At 40.2% G+C, this 14,853-nt stretch overlaps 1 protein-coding gene across 1 annotated transcript; it reads left to right on the top strand.

Annotated features, from left to right (window-relative positions):
• The first annotated feature begins 14 nt into the window (after window positions 1–14).
• LOC307027232 (E3 SUMO-protein ligase ZBED1-like) lies at window positions 15–3,791 on the top strand. Its single transcript, XM_079695443.1, has 3 exons — window positions 15–1,047; window positions 1,717–2,336; window positions 2,505–3,791. Exons 1-3 carry the CDS (start codon window positions 201–203, stop codon window positions 2,604–2,606), a joined length of 1,569 nt encoding a protein of 522 aa, XP_079551569.1. The 5' UTR covers window positions 15–200; the 3' UTR covers window positions 2,607–3,791.
• The last annotated feature ends 11,062 nt before the right edge of the window (window positions 3,792–14,853 follow it).

Genomic DNA, 14,853 nt, shown 5'->3' with positions numbered 1-14,853 from the left:
CGCGATCTCAGACAACACGAATTTGGGATCGTCAAAGCTGCGGTTTTTCTTGGTGCATAATAATAATAATTTCGTCAATAATTTCACATGAATGCCCAAGGCTCTGTGCCAGCTACCAATCAGAAAGCTGCAGCCTGCGCGTGACCAGATGACGTGTTCTCCACCCCAATCAGTGTGTAGCTCGTCATTAAATTTCAAGCATGGCAGAAGCGGGAGCAGAAGCGGAGCCGACTAAATTAATACCAAAAAGAAACAGCACGTCGGTCATTTGGCAGTATTTTGGATTTGAGGATGATGATGAACACCAGAAACAGGTGATGTGCCAAACATGTCGTGTAAAAGTGGCTACATCGGCTGGCAATACCACCAATTTACATCGCCACTTGAGAGTTCAACACCTGAACTTGTATGAGCAGTGCATGGCGAAAAAGAACCGTGAAACATCAAGCAGCAGCCATACTTCGGCAAGTCAGCCAACAATAACATCATCGTTCGCCAGTGTGACGCCTTATGAAAAAACTAGCCGAAGACACAAGGAGATTACCGCTGCCGTAACGACTTACATATCGAAGGACATGGTGTCTGTAAACACAGCGACCAAAGACGCATTTAAAAGTTTGCTACGCACAATGGATAAGAGGTATGTTCTGCCCTCCCGCACATACTTCAATCAAGTTGCCATCCCACAGCTCTACACAGAATGTAAGGCCAAAGTTCTAAATGATCTGGAAAACACGGAGTTTTATGCGTCAACTACTGATCTGTGGTCAAGCAGAACGACCGAGCCCTACATGAGTTTGACCGTGCATTTCGTCAACGCCAACTTCGAGTTGTGTAGCCGCTGCCTGCAGACAGCATACTTCCCCACTGACCATACAGGGGAGAATATTGCCATGGGGCTGAAGGAGTGCTTGGCCAACTGGGGTCTAAAAGAAGAGGCCCAGACGTGCATAACAACAGACAACGCTACAAATATGATCAAAGCAATGGAACTTAACCAATGGACCAGACTGCAGTGCTTCGGACACAGGCTGCATCTTGCAATTGGTAAGTACAAGAATGTGTGTTCGTGCGAGTGTGTATGTTTACAAAGTTACTACAAGTGTGAGAGTTCGTATTATCCTCGCAGAGGCCCTAGTCTCTGCTATATTACTCTGCCCTCAAACACAGTTGGGAGGGGGGAGGGACGAAGCGCCGAGAGGTTTGTTGTCAAGCTGTAGTTAGCTGACCAACTGTTAGCGCAATGCTACTTTAACATACTGTTTATCCTAGTGACAAAAATGAACCCTTTCATGGGTAAACTTTAAAACCTCCCAATACTGCTTGCTTCTGTTTAATTGCGGATTGCCGAGAGATGCAAAGGCGGTCTCCCCTATTTTTGAAGCCCTTACTAATGGGTCAATGACATTTTTGTAGTAGCAGATGTCAGGGTGGTGCAACCACAGCTGATGCCACTATATTACGAATTAAATGATTTTTAGTTTTTTAGTGGAATATCTAAAAAGCATATTCCTTGCTTGTACATTAATTACCAATTACAAATTAATTTATGGGCAATAACTTACTGTGGTAGTACCACCTGACGTCTGCTGCTAAAAAAACGTCATTGAACTTAATACAAGATGACAACAGATGTAATCAATATGTTATGAATTCTGTGTTATGAGCTATCCTTATGGCTTTTCATACTGTAATACATGTAATGTTTTCCACCAGAAAATGCTGTCAAAGATGATCAAAGAATCAAACGGGCCACAGGACTTTGCAAGCAGCTGGTTGCGGTCTTCACTCACAGCTGGAAGAAGAAGAGGGCATTCAAACAGGCACAGCAAGACTTAAACCTACCTCAACAGTCACTGGTCACTGAATGTCCGACACGATGGGGCTCCCGGCAGAAAATGATTGGGAGGGTGTTGGAGCAGAGCAAGGCACTGTGCCAGGTTCTGTCTGAAGACAGGAAGACGCGGCACCTGATCCCCACTTGGCAAGACATAGATGTACTTGAATCTGTAAACAATGCCCTCGGTCCTCTTCAGGAGTTCACAGACGCCCTCTCAGGTGAGGACTACGTAAGCGTGTCATACCTGAAGCCAGTGCTCCATCTCCTCAGAACAGCAATGCTTGCTGAAACTGACCAGGACACGAATCTCACCAAGGAGATCAAATCAAGAGCTCTCCACTACATTGAAGAGAAATACAGCGACCCAGTGACACAGGAGCTCTTGGACATCACATCCTTCCTTGATCCAAGATTCAAGACAAGCTACATAAGCGAAGGGAATGTCCCATACATCAAAGACAGAGTGGAGATGGAAATGGAACAGGTGGCACAAAAGGTAAGCTGTCCTTTTTCTTTGTTGTTTCAAAATAAAACAAAAAGTTGTATTTTTAGTTTTTTTTAACTATACTCTACTGACATTTTAAACTTTTAGACAAAATGCCTCGTTGGTCTTAATCACAACTGATAGCAAAACATTGATGCCTCTTATTACTGTGTGTTGTAGGAGCAGAGGGCTTGTGTCACAACCCATACCATGCCCGAGTGCAGAAGAAGAACCACCATCCACCTCTACAAAACGAAAGCGGTCACTGGGCAGCTTTTTTAAGACCAAGGTGGTCCCTACTTCCTCTACTGTGCAGTTGGAGGATACCATTAAAGCAGAACTGGACAACTACCTCATAACTCCTACCATTGATGGAGAGCAAGATCCACTGGCCTGGTGGAGAGTGCACAATGTCAACTTCCCATGGCTTAGCAAGTTGGCTCGTAAGTACCTTTGCATACCAGCAACAAGTGCACCATCAGAGAGACTGTTCAGTGCCAGTGGCAATATTGTCACATGTCAGCGTGCATGTCTGAAGCCAGCAAAGGTTGACATGTTGGTTTTCTTGGCCAAAAATCTCTGAAGGGATGAAGGGGAAAATTTATTGATTTTTGTTGTTGTTCTTCTGCACTTTGCCCTGAAATCTCTTATCGGCACCTTACCCTGACATGTCTTTGTTCCATTAAAAAAGATGTTCACTCTTTTTTACTTATCTTTTGTATACAGACTAGATGTAAAATAATTTAACCAGTTTGACATCTTTTCTTGATGAGGAAAATGTAGGGTAATTTAAACTTTTTAAATTACTATGATTATTATTATTATTTATTTTTACTACCTTTACATTTCACTTCCTCTTGCCACTTTATTTGAAGAAGAAGCACAGGTTTCTGAATACACGGGTTGAATATCTGTAACTGCTGCTGATGTTGATGTTCATAAGCTAGCTCCTTTGAGCCATTTTGCACTACTTTTAAGGTAAGACTTCTTTTTTTGCTCCACTTTGTTGTTATAATTTATAATTTGTATGTAGCCTACGTTATTTTACAAAAGTGCAATTATTTTGATGCTGCTGAGCCATTGATCTTTTTAATGCTTGATATTTTGTTAATAAACAGTCTTGCATTTGAAATCTGTTGCCAGCCGTTTTCATTCTTGCATTATCTTAATGAAATTCATTGTTTTAATTAATTTACACTGAAACTTGATTTAAAGAAAATAAATCGTGGTTGAAATCGAAACCGCAATCTCTGCCAGAAAAATCGCAATTTCAATTTTTTCTTAAAATCGTTCAGCCCTAGTCTAGCTGCAGATATATTATAGACCAACCAGTGTGTCATGTTTTGAATCTTTCTTTAACAAACAATGTCATTCCAGATGTTTGGAAAACTGCAAATGTTCTCCCCTTATTGAAAGGTGGTGATCCCATGGTGATGAATAATTAAAGAACAATTTCCAAGCTCTCTATTTTGACTCAAGTTCTTGAAAGGCTGGTGAATGATCAAATCAAAGAATATTTAAGCTTGAACAACATTCTATCTCCTCACCAGTCAGGCTTTAGGAAGCAGCACAGTACCGTAACGGCTGCCTCTGTACATATATATGCAGATGATGCTGATCTATACTGTTTTGCTAGCACTGTTGCCCTTGCATTTGAATGCCTGCAGTCTGCTTTTTACACTTTTCAGTCACACCTGTTCCACCTCAGGTTGGTGTTAAATTCCGACAAGACAAAAGTCATGTTGTTTTCCAAGAAGAAAAAGTTACCAACTGTTCTTCCATGCATCATGTCTGCAAAGCATAACCCCATTGAAGCTGTTAACACCTACAGATACTTAGGCATCACTATAGATGAATACCTCTGCTTTAAATGTCATATTCACAATCTTTTAAGGAAAATTTAATTAAATCTGGGATTTTTTTTTTTTTTAAAAGGCCTGTTTCTCCACAAGTGCTAGGAAACGGCTTGTAGCTGCCACATTTTTGCCGCTCTTGGACTACGGGGATGTTGTGATCATGAACGCCTCAGCTCACTCCCTTCATCTGCTGGATGCTGTTTACCATGGGGCTCTGAGGTTCATAACCAACTGTAAACCCCTCACACACCATTGCACACTATACTCTTTAGTTAACTGGACATCACTATCAATGCACAGATCTCTGCACTGGTACAAATTCATCTATACCGCTATGCATGGACTGCTGCCCCTCTACATGTCCCTCTACATATCACACAAACAGTACAGCTACAGACTACGATCTCAAAATTAAATCACTCTGTCCGTCCCCTCAGTATGCACAGAGCTTGGGAAAAAATCCATATCATACTCTGCCCCCTCAACCTGGAACACACTTCAGCAGGATACAAGTATACTTCGGGCCAATGGTGGATTTTGCATACAATACATCAAAGTAACATACACAGCACAACCCTCTATTTAAGCTAGAGGGAACAGATGACACAAATACATACAACAAAAAAGACAAATCAAAATCAAACTTGAATTGGAACCTTTGAATTGTGTTACCATGGAAACACCAGTGCATCTTTCAAACTGACCCACGTGAAGACGTCCATCAACCGGCACAAGTTATTGAAACTACTTTCACACATCAACAGTAAGAAAAACAGCGTTTCTGCAGCTGGGTTGTTTCAATGTGATGTTTACGGGAGCTATTGTTTGGCTGGCAGAGGGAGATTTATTTTACTCTTTAAAACTTATTTTGATATTTTATGAAAATAGAGTTTGTTGTTCTGCATGTTGGATACTGGGACTGAAATGTATGTTTCTCTGCACAAGACTGACTTATTGTCTTCATTTTTATTTGTGATATATAGCTTTACCTCTTTTTAAAGCTGCATTTATTTAAAAAATGCACAAACTAAAGCACAACAAGATATGTCTCTATTATGTGTCCGATGTGCAAGTGTCAACTGGATGGATCTCTCTTTGAGCTTTGTGGTAGTGATTGTTTTGTCAAATGAATGGTCTCAAGGTTAACATTTAGAAAAATACTAAATGTTCATTTTAATTCCTGTAGTTGGCTAATAAGTAATATGGTAATCTCTGTTATTGCAGATGGCTGAACTTCAGGTAGACGATAACACAAGCAGCAGAATGACTTCATCAGCAGAGGTAAGTTACTTTAACTTTTAAAAGTGAAAATCCTGGTTAAATAATTATTCATATTTGAGTGAAAACAATGAAGAATTAAAAAAGCATTCGTTAGACTGAGTGAATCATATTGGTTGCTAGGAAACATCTGCCAAAATCAATCGAAAATGTAAACAGGAAGTCACCTGTAGCAAATAGTGAGTGCTAAAGCTAAAGTAGAATATACGAGGAGATGGTAACATCTGATCAATCACATTTACTCAAGAGTGGGAGAAGTACTCAGATCTTTTGGTTGAGTAAAATTAGAAGTACTCAGATCTTGTACTTGGGTAAAAGTAGAAGTACTCAAATCTTGTACTTGAGTAAAATTAGAAGTACTCAAATCTTGTACTTGAGTAAAAGTAGAAGTACTCAGATCTTATACTTAGTAAAAGTAGAAGTACCAGAGTGTAGGAATACTCTGTTTCAGTAAAAGTCGTGCATTAAAAATGTTCCTCAAGTAAAAGTAGAAAAGTATTCTCATCAAAATATAGTGAAAGTAGCGACAGTAAAAGTAGTCATTGTGCAGATTGGTCCATTTCAGAATAATAGATATGATATGTTTTATAATGATTGATCATGAAAGTGTTCTCAAAGCTGGTGAAGGTGCAGCTAGTTTGAATGACTTTGTATACTGCAGGGTAGCTGTTGGATTTACTCCAGGTGGAACTAAAGTCTGATTCAACACTTGATTAGATTTCACATCATTCATCCACATCTGTAAAGTAACTAAAGGTATTAAATACATGTAGTGGAGTAGAAGTACACCATTTACCTCTGAACTGTAGTGGAGTAGAAGTACACAGTAGCATAACATGGAAATACTTAAGTCAAGTAAAAGTACCTCCAAATTGTACTTAAGTACAGTACCTGAGTAAATGTACTTCCTACCTCTGAATTAACTGATATTACATTACATTACATTACATTGAGCTGACACTTTTATCCAAAGCGACTTACAATAAGTACATTCGACCGGTAAGATACAACCTTGAAGAAAACAGAATCATATAAGTATATCAGGTTTCATAGAGCTAAACATTTCAAGTGCTACTCAACTGGCTTTAGATAAGCCAGTCCTTTATTAGTATATAAGTGCTTTGTTAGTAATTCTATCTCTGGAAGTGGAGTCGAAAGAGATGAGTTTTCAGTCTGAAGAAGATGTGTAAGCTTTCTGCTGTCCTGATTTCAATGGGGAGCTCATTCCACCATTTTGGATCCAGGATAGCAAACCCACGTGTTTTTGCTGATGGGAACTTGGGTCCCCCTCACAGAGCGGAGTGCACGTGCTGGGGTGTACGGTTTAACCATGTCCTGGATGTAGGAAGGGCCAGATCCATTCGCAGCATGGTACGCAAGTACCAGTGTCTTGAAGTGGATTCTAGCAGTTACCGGAAGCCAGTGAAGGGAGCGGAGGAGTGGTGTGGTGTGGGAGAATTTAGGAAGGTTGAAGACCAGACGAGCCGCTGCATTCTGGATGAGCTGCAGAGGTCGGATGGCACATGCAGGTAGACCAGCCAGGAGTGAGTTGCAGTAGTCTAGGCGTGAGATGACGAGAGCCTGGACCAGAACCTGCGCTGATTTCTGGGTCAGCTGGGGACGTATCCTCCTGATGTTGTAAAGCGTGTATCTGCAGCAGCGGGTTGTAGCAGCAATGTTTGTTATCTAGGGTCACACCCAGATTCCTTGCAGTCTGAGTCGGGGAAACAACAGAGGTGCTGATGTTGATTGTTAGGTCAAGAGTGGGACAATCTTTTCCCGGAAGGAAAAACAGTTCAGTCTTGTCAAGGTTGAGCTTGAGGTGAGGAGCAGACATCCACCGAGAGATGTCAGCTAGGCAAGCAGAGATGCGTGCGACGACCTGGGTCTCTGAGCGGGGAAAGGACAGAATTAATTGGGTGTCGTCAGCGTAGCAGTGGTATGAAAAACCATGCGGGCTAATGACAGATCCGAGCGAGTTTGTGTACAAGGAGAAGAGGAGGGGACCGAAAACAGAGCCCTGAGGGACCCCTGTTGTTAATTGACAAGGTTCGGACTCGGACCCTCTCCAAGTTACCCTGTAGGCGCGGTCTTTGAGGTATGAGGTGAGGAGGGAAAGTGCAGAGCCTGAAACTCCAAGTTCTTGGACAGTGCAAAGGAGGATCTGATGATTCACCGTGTCGAATGCAGCAGACAGGTCCAGAAGGATGATGACAGAGGAGAGGGAGGCTGCTTTAGCAGTGTGCAGTTCCTCAGAGACAGCAAGGAGAGCAGTTTCTGTTGAGTGACCTGCCTTGAAACCAGACTGGTGCGGATCCAGAAGGTTGTTCTGATGGAGATAACAGGAGAGTTGTTTAAAGACAGCGCGTTCAAGTGTTTTAGACAGGAACGGGAGGACAGAGACAGGCCTGTAGTTTAGACGGCTTGAGAGTGGGTTTCTTTAGGAGAGGGTTTACTCTTGCCTCCTTGAGACTGTTTGGAAAGTGACCAGAAGTTAGAGAAGTGTTGATGAAATGGGTGAGAAACGGTAGAATATCAGGAGCGATAGTCTGAAGGAAGTTTGAGGGGATAGGGTCCAGAGGACAGGTGGTAGGACGGGCAGAGGTAATGAGGGTAAGAACCTCACTTGGAGAGGGAGGGGAGAAGGAGGTCAGTGTGTGGGTGAAAGGAGGGTCTGGTGACCCAGCGGTGAGTAAAGGTGAGTCAGAAAAAGAGGAGCGAATATCATCAACCTTTTTTCAAAGTGGTTAACAAAGTCGCTTGACAGAAGGGAGGAGGGGGAAGGGGCTTTGGGGGGGTCCAAGAGGGTGGAGAAGATAGAAAATTGTTTTTTGGGATTGGAATAGAAAGATTGGATCTTATCTTGAAAGAAAGTGATTTTTGCCTGAGAGATCGAAGCAGAGAAAGAGGAGAGGAGAGCCTGATATAATGTGATCATTTAATTTTCATTATTTTCAAATTCAAGGTGTGGATATTTTAATAGCTAGTGATACCTGGATACTAAAACTAATTTATAAAAAAAATGAAACGAGTTTGTGTGATTCAACCCTTTTAGTTTTTTGTATTTAGCTATACATAACTCTAACCTTATAACAGATCAAGTATGCAATATTCCATCATGATATTGGTTGAAAAAACACATTTAAATGTAGCATGTTTTGAATAATATTTTAAAAAATGTCTCTGTGAGAGCCAACCCTTTTGTATTCATTTAAAAATAACAACAAATCATTCTGAATCAATCAACCAATCAGTGTGTCTTTGTTGTTTTGTTGTATCAAGTTAATAGGTATTTATACTTTTTCCTTTATTCAGCAGTATTTTGGGCTACAACGAGTCAGAATGCATTCTCATTAAAAACCTTACTTTACTTCTGTCACGTACATTTTTAACTTGCATCAAGACATTCATATGTGTCCTAATACACTTGTGTCACTTTCTCTGTTGATTTGTGGTTTTGTTTTATAGGAAGGGACCTGCAAAAACCCAGATAACCTTTATGACGAGGGGGAGAACAGTATCATCGGAGAACAGCTGGATCAACATCAGTCTACAGCCACGATAGGAAAACCACACACCTGTGACCAGTGTGAGAAGAGTTTTGGGAATTCAGGCTATTTGAAGATTCACAAGCGAATCCACACTGGAGAGAAGCCTTTCACCTGTGACCAGTGTGAGAAAACTTTCAAGAACTCACGCTCATTGAAGCGCCACCAGATAAACCACTCCTTTGACCAGTGGAAGAAAGAGTTCAGTGCCTCATACAGTGTGAATCTCCACCAGTCTACCCACACTGGAGAAAAACCTGACGTCTATGCTCACTGTGAGAAGAGTCTCAGAGAACCAGACCACATGGGAGAACACCTTCACTAGTGCACTGACTGTTCAGAAAGAGTGAGGTGGACTGTTTGACACAACTCACTGTTAAAATATGTTGTGTGGATTTTAAAAGTTGTTCAAATGTTTTCAATAATATTCAAATGATGCACTTAAATTGTCAACTTGTATTTGTTTCCACAGCAAACACACACACAAAGCTCACTAAAGAACAAGGCACCACAGTCACTTAAATGTAATAATGCTATAAATGAGGTAATTTACCAACAAGCTAAAGCCTACTGATTTCTAAAAGTGTGCATAGAGCCTTTAGTCTCATATAAGCTAGATAGAGCGTCACTTTGAACCATAAACTATTATCGTTGCTGACTGTACTCATTCAGGCCATTTTACCATCAGAAAGAGGTTCCACAGGGGTCTATCCTTGGTCCATTCATTTTTTCATTAGATGTAACATAACTCTTTCTAATCAATATTTCAATGTCAATATTTTTGCTGATGCCGATGCTTTATCACAACCATTAAATGTCAACAGCTAAACAGATGTCTGTGAATTATATTAAAAAATAACATCTTTAGAAAGCTTCAGAATATAGACAGGAATACAACTTGAAAGTCTTGTAAGTGAAAATGCCTTCCTCTAATTTCAACGACCTTTAAATATATTGTAACTATATACTGTAGCTATATATTTTGTAAGACACTACGGGTCAATACATGTTAAGGTAATACACATCACCATGAAACCTCAGTTATTAAATTGCATTAAGATAAATATATTTTGTATGATACTGTACGTTAGTAAAATAAACTCCTCAAGGTGTACATATCAACTAAACTCCAAATAAATAAAGGTTACGCTAACAGGCTAAACTAGCCTCATTACTTTGACGAATTGCAGAGAAAGAGTACGTGCTGAAGTTCCATGATGTTTTATAAAGAAAAGAAAACCAAACGTTACTAAAGAAAGATTATACGTGCTACAGAAAACACCCGAGGAGGCAGCTCACCTTCTTCGTCATCTAAACCTCGGGATACAATAGGTGGACTAAATACCATTAAACCACACCCAGGTAACAGTTGCTGCGTGAGGTGCAAACAATTAATTATAATAATAGAAATAATTAATAATGACTAAATAATATATTCTGAATGTTTCCTTTCCACTATTATGGAAGCATTCTCAGAAGGACATTATTTATAGTATTTTCTGTGAATCCTGAGTTTTGCGTCTTTTATAATGAGTTTTTTAAAAGTATTAAAGCCCATAAATTCATGAAAAATAAGAGTGCAACACAACTGTTGAGCCTAATAGAGGAATATGAGCCCTTTTTAATGTATTTGAATATTGTTTATTCTATATTTAAATGTTCTTGTCTGTTTTTGACTTGTTTATTTTTTGTTTTTTGTATGCACCTGTTCCTAAGGGTACATTGTGAAATATAACTGAAAGCGAAGTTGTAGATGTTTCTAAAGTAAAAAGGTATTTTCCAGCCACCAGATGGTAGTGTCGACCTGCTTAGCTCCAGCCCATGACTTCCTGTAGCTCACAGTCAAAGTAGCAGGTACTGAAAGATGACCGCCTGCTGCTGCCTCATTTCTCAAGCCAAAATAAAGTACAGTGAAAAACAAAAACCCACCGCAAAATGTTTGGATTTATTCTGCAGCTCACACACTGTTGTGACAAGAAACCACAGAACCACTACTGTTGAATTTCGCAAACTAAAGCAAAACTCAGTCAAATAAATCTGCTAGATGAATAATGGCATAGCCTCAGCTCAAAAACACACATTTACCTAATTCACAGCTCGTTTCCTGGCCTGAACAACGGCAGCATTTCGTCACATTAGCCTGAGTCACACACACACACCACATGTGTTCATTCTGTCACACTGAAAGGGAGGAGTGTGTTCCCGAAACATGCACCACAAACTGCCAGTAACACCAGTGATCTTGGAATAATACAAAGTGCCCAGGGAGTTGGTTGTGTTTCACTTTTCAATTGAGCATTTGGAACAAATCGTGAACCGCGGGAGCCAGTGGAGTGTAATGACTGTTTGAAATGGTGGACAACATAATGGTGTTTTCCTTTTCCTCTGACATGCTTTTGGCTCTTTTTTGTGTTGTTTTCTGTTGTCTGGCTTAGGGTTAGTGCAAAAAATGATTCTGGGCAGTGGGCTGTAATACAAAAATAATACAAAATAGGCCTATATATATAAAAAGTAAATATACTTTGACAAAAAGAAACCCTAATAAAAACTCCTTGGCATTTCATTGGCTGTATCAAAGTCAAAGTCAACTTTATTGACAATCTTTCAGTTTGTGTGTACAGACAGAGAAATCGAAATGCCGTTTCCCACAATCCCGAATACAAAATTACAAATGTAAATAATAATACTAATAACAATATAAAACATCTTTGTCCTTCCACACCCTTGACTCTGTCTGTTGACGTTTTCTCTTGAACTGCCTCATTGTAATCCTGAACAGTAATAAGAGGCTCCCGATGAGACATATTCCTGCAGGTGACTCACTAACTGAACACATGGACTGCAGCCAGTCAGCGCAGCATGGCTGTCTGTCGGCTGCACACATAGCTGCGGGTAAAACGCTCTGTAGCCTTAAGTCATGAACAGCTAGGCTCCAGATTTAGACAAACAATCCTCATTGTTGATCAGACAGGAGAGGAGGATATATCATGTTTTCATATCAGTATGTAGTGTCTCTCCTGGGACATGTCTCCATGCTCTAATGTTCAAAAAGCTCTTTATTTTTCTCATACTGCCTGTGCTGCAGCACCTCTTTTCACCCACTGTCTGAAACCAGAGCCCAGTCTGCTCTGATTGGTTAGCTGCTTAGAGATGTCCTTCCCCTTAGCCAATAGCCAATCACGTACGATGTATTGGAGCGCTAGCCAATAGAAGCGCAAGTGTTACATAGTGATGTTACTGTAAACAAAGGAGTACAATGGAGGTTCAGGGCCACAATTCCCTCTGGAGAACTTTGGGATTTTAGCCTTTGCAGACCATTTACATGCACACAAACCTATATAACACACTACTACAGGTAAGGAGAGACCCTAAAAGCACAATAGAGCCTCTTTAACGTGGTTATGGTTTGATGACAAGGATATTGTCAACACATTCAGACTTATACATGCATTTTAACATCTGAGTTGTGGTTTATTTATCTTTTGATTTGTTGTTTAAGGACCTATATCTTACAGTTTTTCTCGATTGCTAACACACATTTTTTTTTTTAATTGCTCAGTTTCTCAGAACACTAAACATAATTCACAAAACCCCACTCCCAAAGTGCAAAACACCTCATTTCTCCTGCTAAAAGAAGAAATGCACTCAAAACTACACAAACACTTACCAAATGCAAACGTTTGCACCAAATATAACACACTTCATTCACAATACTAGATGGTTTGACCACCCAGCTACACACTGCTGAGCATCATCTAAAGCACTCTCATCTGTTATGGGCTATGCTCTGTACATAGAGGTTTCTGCTTGAGTTTACAGAAATACAGTAAATGAAGAAATACAAATGAGTTGTTGAAAATATAACATTGTGCAACATGCATCTCAGCACATAGCTACTATGCTTCGGATCTCTCTAAGTGTGATGCATTGTTTGCCAAAACCCAGTTTGTAGCTGCTGCTTCCTGTGCCTCATTGAACATCCTTAGCCTTCCACCTGCACCTCTTTGTTTCTCAGTCCTTCAGATAAACAACAAAGATATAGTGGTTGGTCAGTGTCTGTGTTGCATAAAAGTAAGTTTACCACAGTACATTGTGCAGGATGTTTGTACAGTTATAGTCTGCAACATGCCAACAATTCAATTACAGTAATGAAGGAAATACGTTTCACACAACAGATATAAGCACTGATATATCATGAATTATGCAGAGCTCAGCTAAGAACTGGTAACTACTGTTTTCAAGTCTAAGTGTCCGGATTACAGAGGCAACAGTACATCGGCTTGGATTAGGCTGAACCCTCTGTCCAGCCTCTCATCGTCAAACCATGGTTGATAACATTTCCTTTCATTAGAGAGTATTCTTCTTTGTCCACGTCCTCTCCCTCCAGCTCTTCCTCTACCTCTCATTCTTTCTCCTCTTTCTCTCACCCCACCTCTTCCTCCTCCTCTCACTCTCAGCTCTTCCTCTTCCTCTTGCTTCCATGTTGGCTTCCATTGTTGCTGTAAGAAAGTACTCACCTGTGGTATTTGTATAGTGCTAACATCCTGATTGATGAGCCAACAATTATGCCATCAGGTGTTTGGTCAGGTGGAACGTGTTTCTTGATCATTGGTCCGTGTGTGAGGCATTTTGAATATCAGTGTTTTAAACCAGCTAACACGTGACTTCATGTCAGATTCCTGTGTCTTACGTGGAGAAACGTGTGCAGTGGTTTGCAGAAAGTGCCATGTTGATTTGCAAATTGTGTGAAAAGCTGAAAACGTGTTTAGAGTTTTGGAGATTTGAGCCGATGTTTTGCTCTTTGAGTGTCAGTTAAACATAATTGTGCTTTATGTAGAACTTTAGTGTGTTAGCAATCGAGAAAAACTGTAATGTGCTGTTGTTCTCATCCAGTCTTTTATTTTTGCTATATTCCCCTGTGAGTGCTTCAGAATCATCAGTCGGCCCAATGTGAGTCTCCAGCCACGCTATCAGCCATGTGAAGTTATACTTATGCTTCACTCATGTAACAATTATGAGCGGTTGAGTGGAAACACCAATCACGTCTGTCTCCTTTTTGTAAATGTATTCCGAGTTGGATATGTTAGGGATTTGCAAAAACAACTTTAATGTAGCGTGTCACAATCACTTTGCAAACATGGCAGCAGCAGCACCATTACTGACAGTTTAATCAACTTGAATCTCAAAGGAGATATACACTGTTTCCTTGTATTGGCCTCCCCTTGTTAATGAACTAGCCACAAATATGCAACTCAGCCAAAAAAAAAGCTTTTCCTGTTCTTCCAGTCCTGATTATTTTTACATGAATGCATCATAGAGGCACAGCAGTGCTTTGGGATGTTAACGTCAGCAAGCAAACATGATAACGTATTGACCCATAGCGTCTTTGTTTGGTTAAGCAGTTGCTAATAAGCTATCAAGTTGTCATTATTCTTGAAGGTATGAAGTCATAAATTGGATGTAAAATGTCGCCCTTATTATGGTGCTAAATGAGAAGTAAAGGGATTTCCAAATTACAACTTATTCTGAGGAGAACCTGAATGTTTGGATCAAATTACATGCCATTTCTTCTTGAAGTTGTCGAAACATTTAACTAAAAACCAAGAAAGTCAACCTCATGGTCGAATATGTGGAAAGATATTTGTCCAAAATGTTATGGCCGAACATGGTATAGAGTGGTGCAGAAATGAGTCCAAAAACCCGGAACTAACTTGGCTTCTTAACATCTCCAGTTAACTCGTTTTTTTTTTAACGTGTTTGAAGTAGAAACCAGAAATAAGGTCTGATGGTTTAAACAAGCTTTCTTCTCCGCGTAAAACATGTTAGTAATTACCCCACTTGCGAATG

Source organism: Notothenia rossii, assembly GCF_949606895.1.
Source record: "Notothenia rossii genome assembly, contig: scaffold_99, whole genome shotgun sequence".
Taxonomy (NCBI): domain Eukaryota; kingdom Metazoa; phylum Chordata; class Actinopteri; order Perciformes; family Nototheniidae; genus Notothenia; species Notothenia rossii.
The sequence above is the reverse complement of the archived record's forward strand: the minus strand, read 5'-3'. Positions and strand labels throughout refer to the sequence as shown.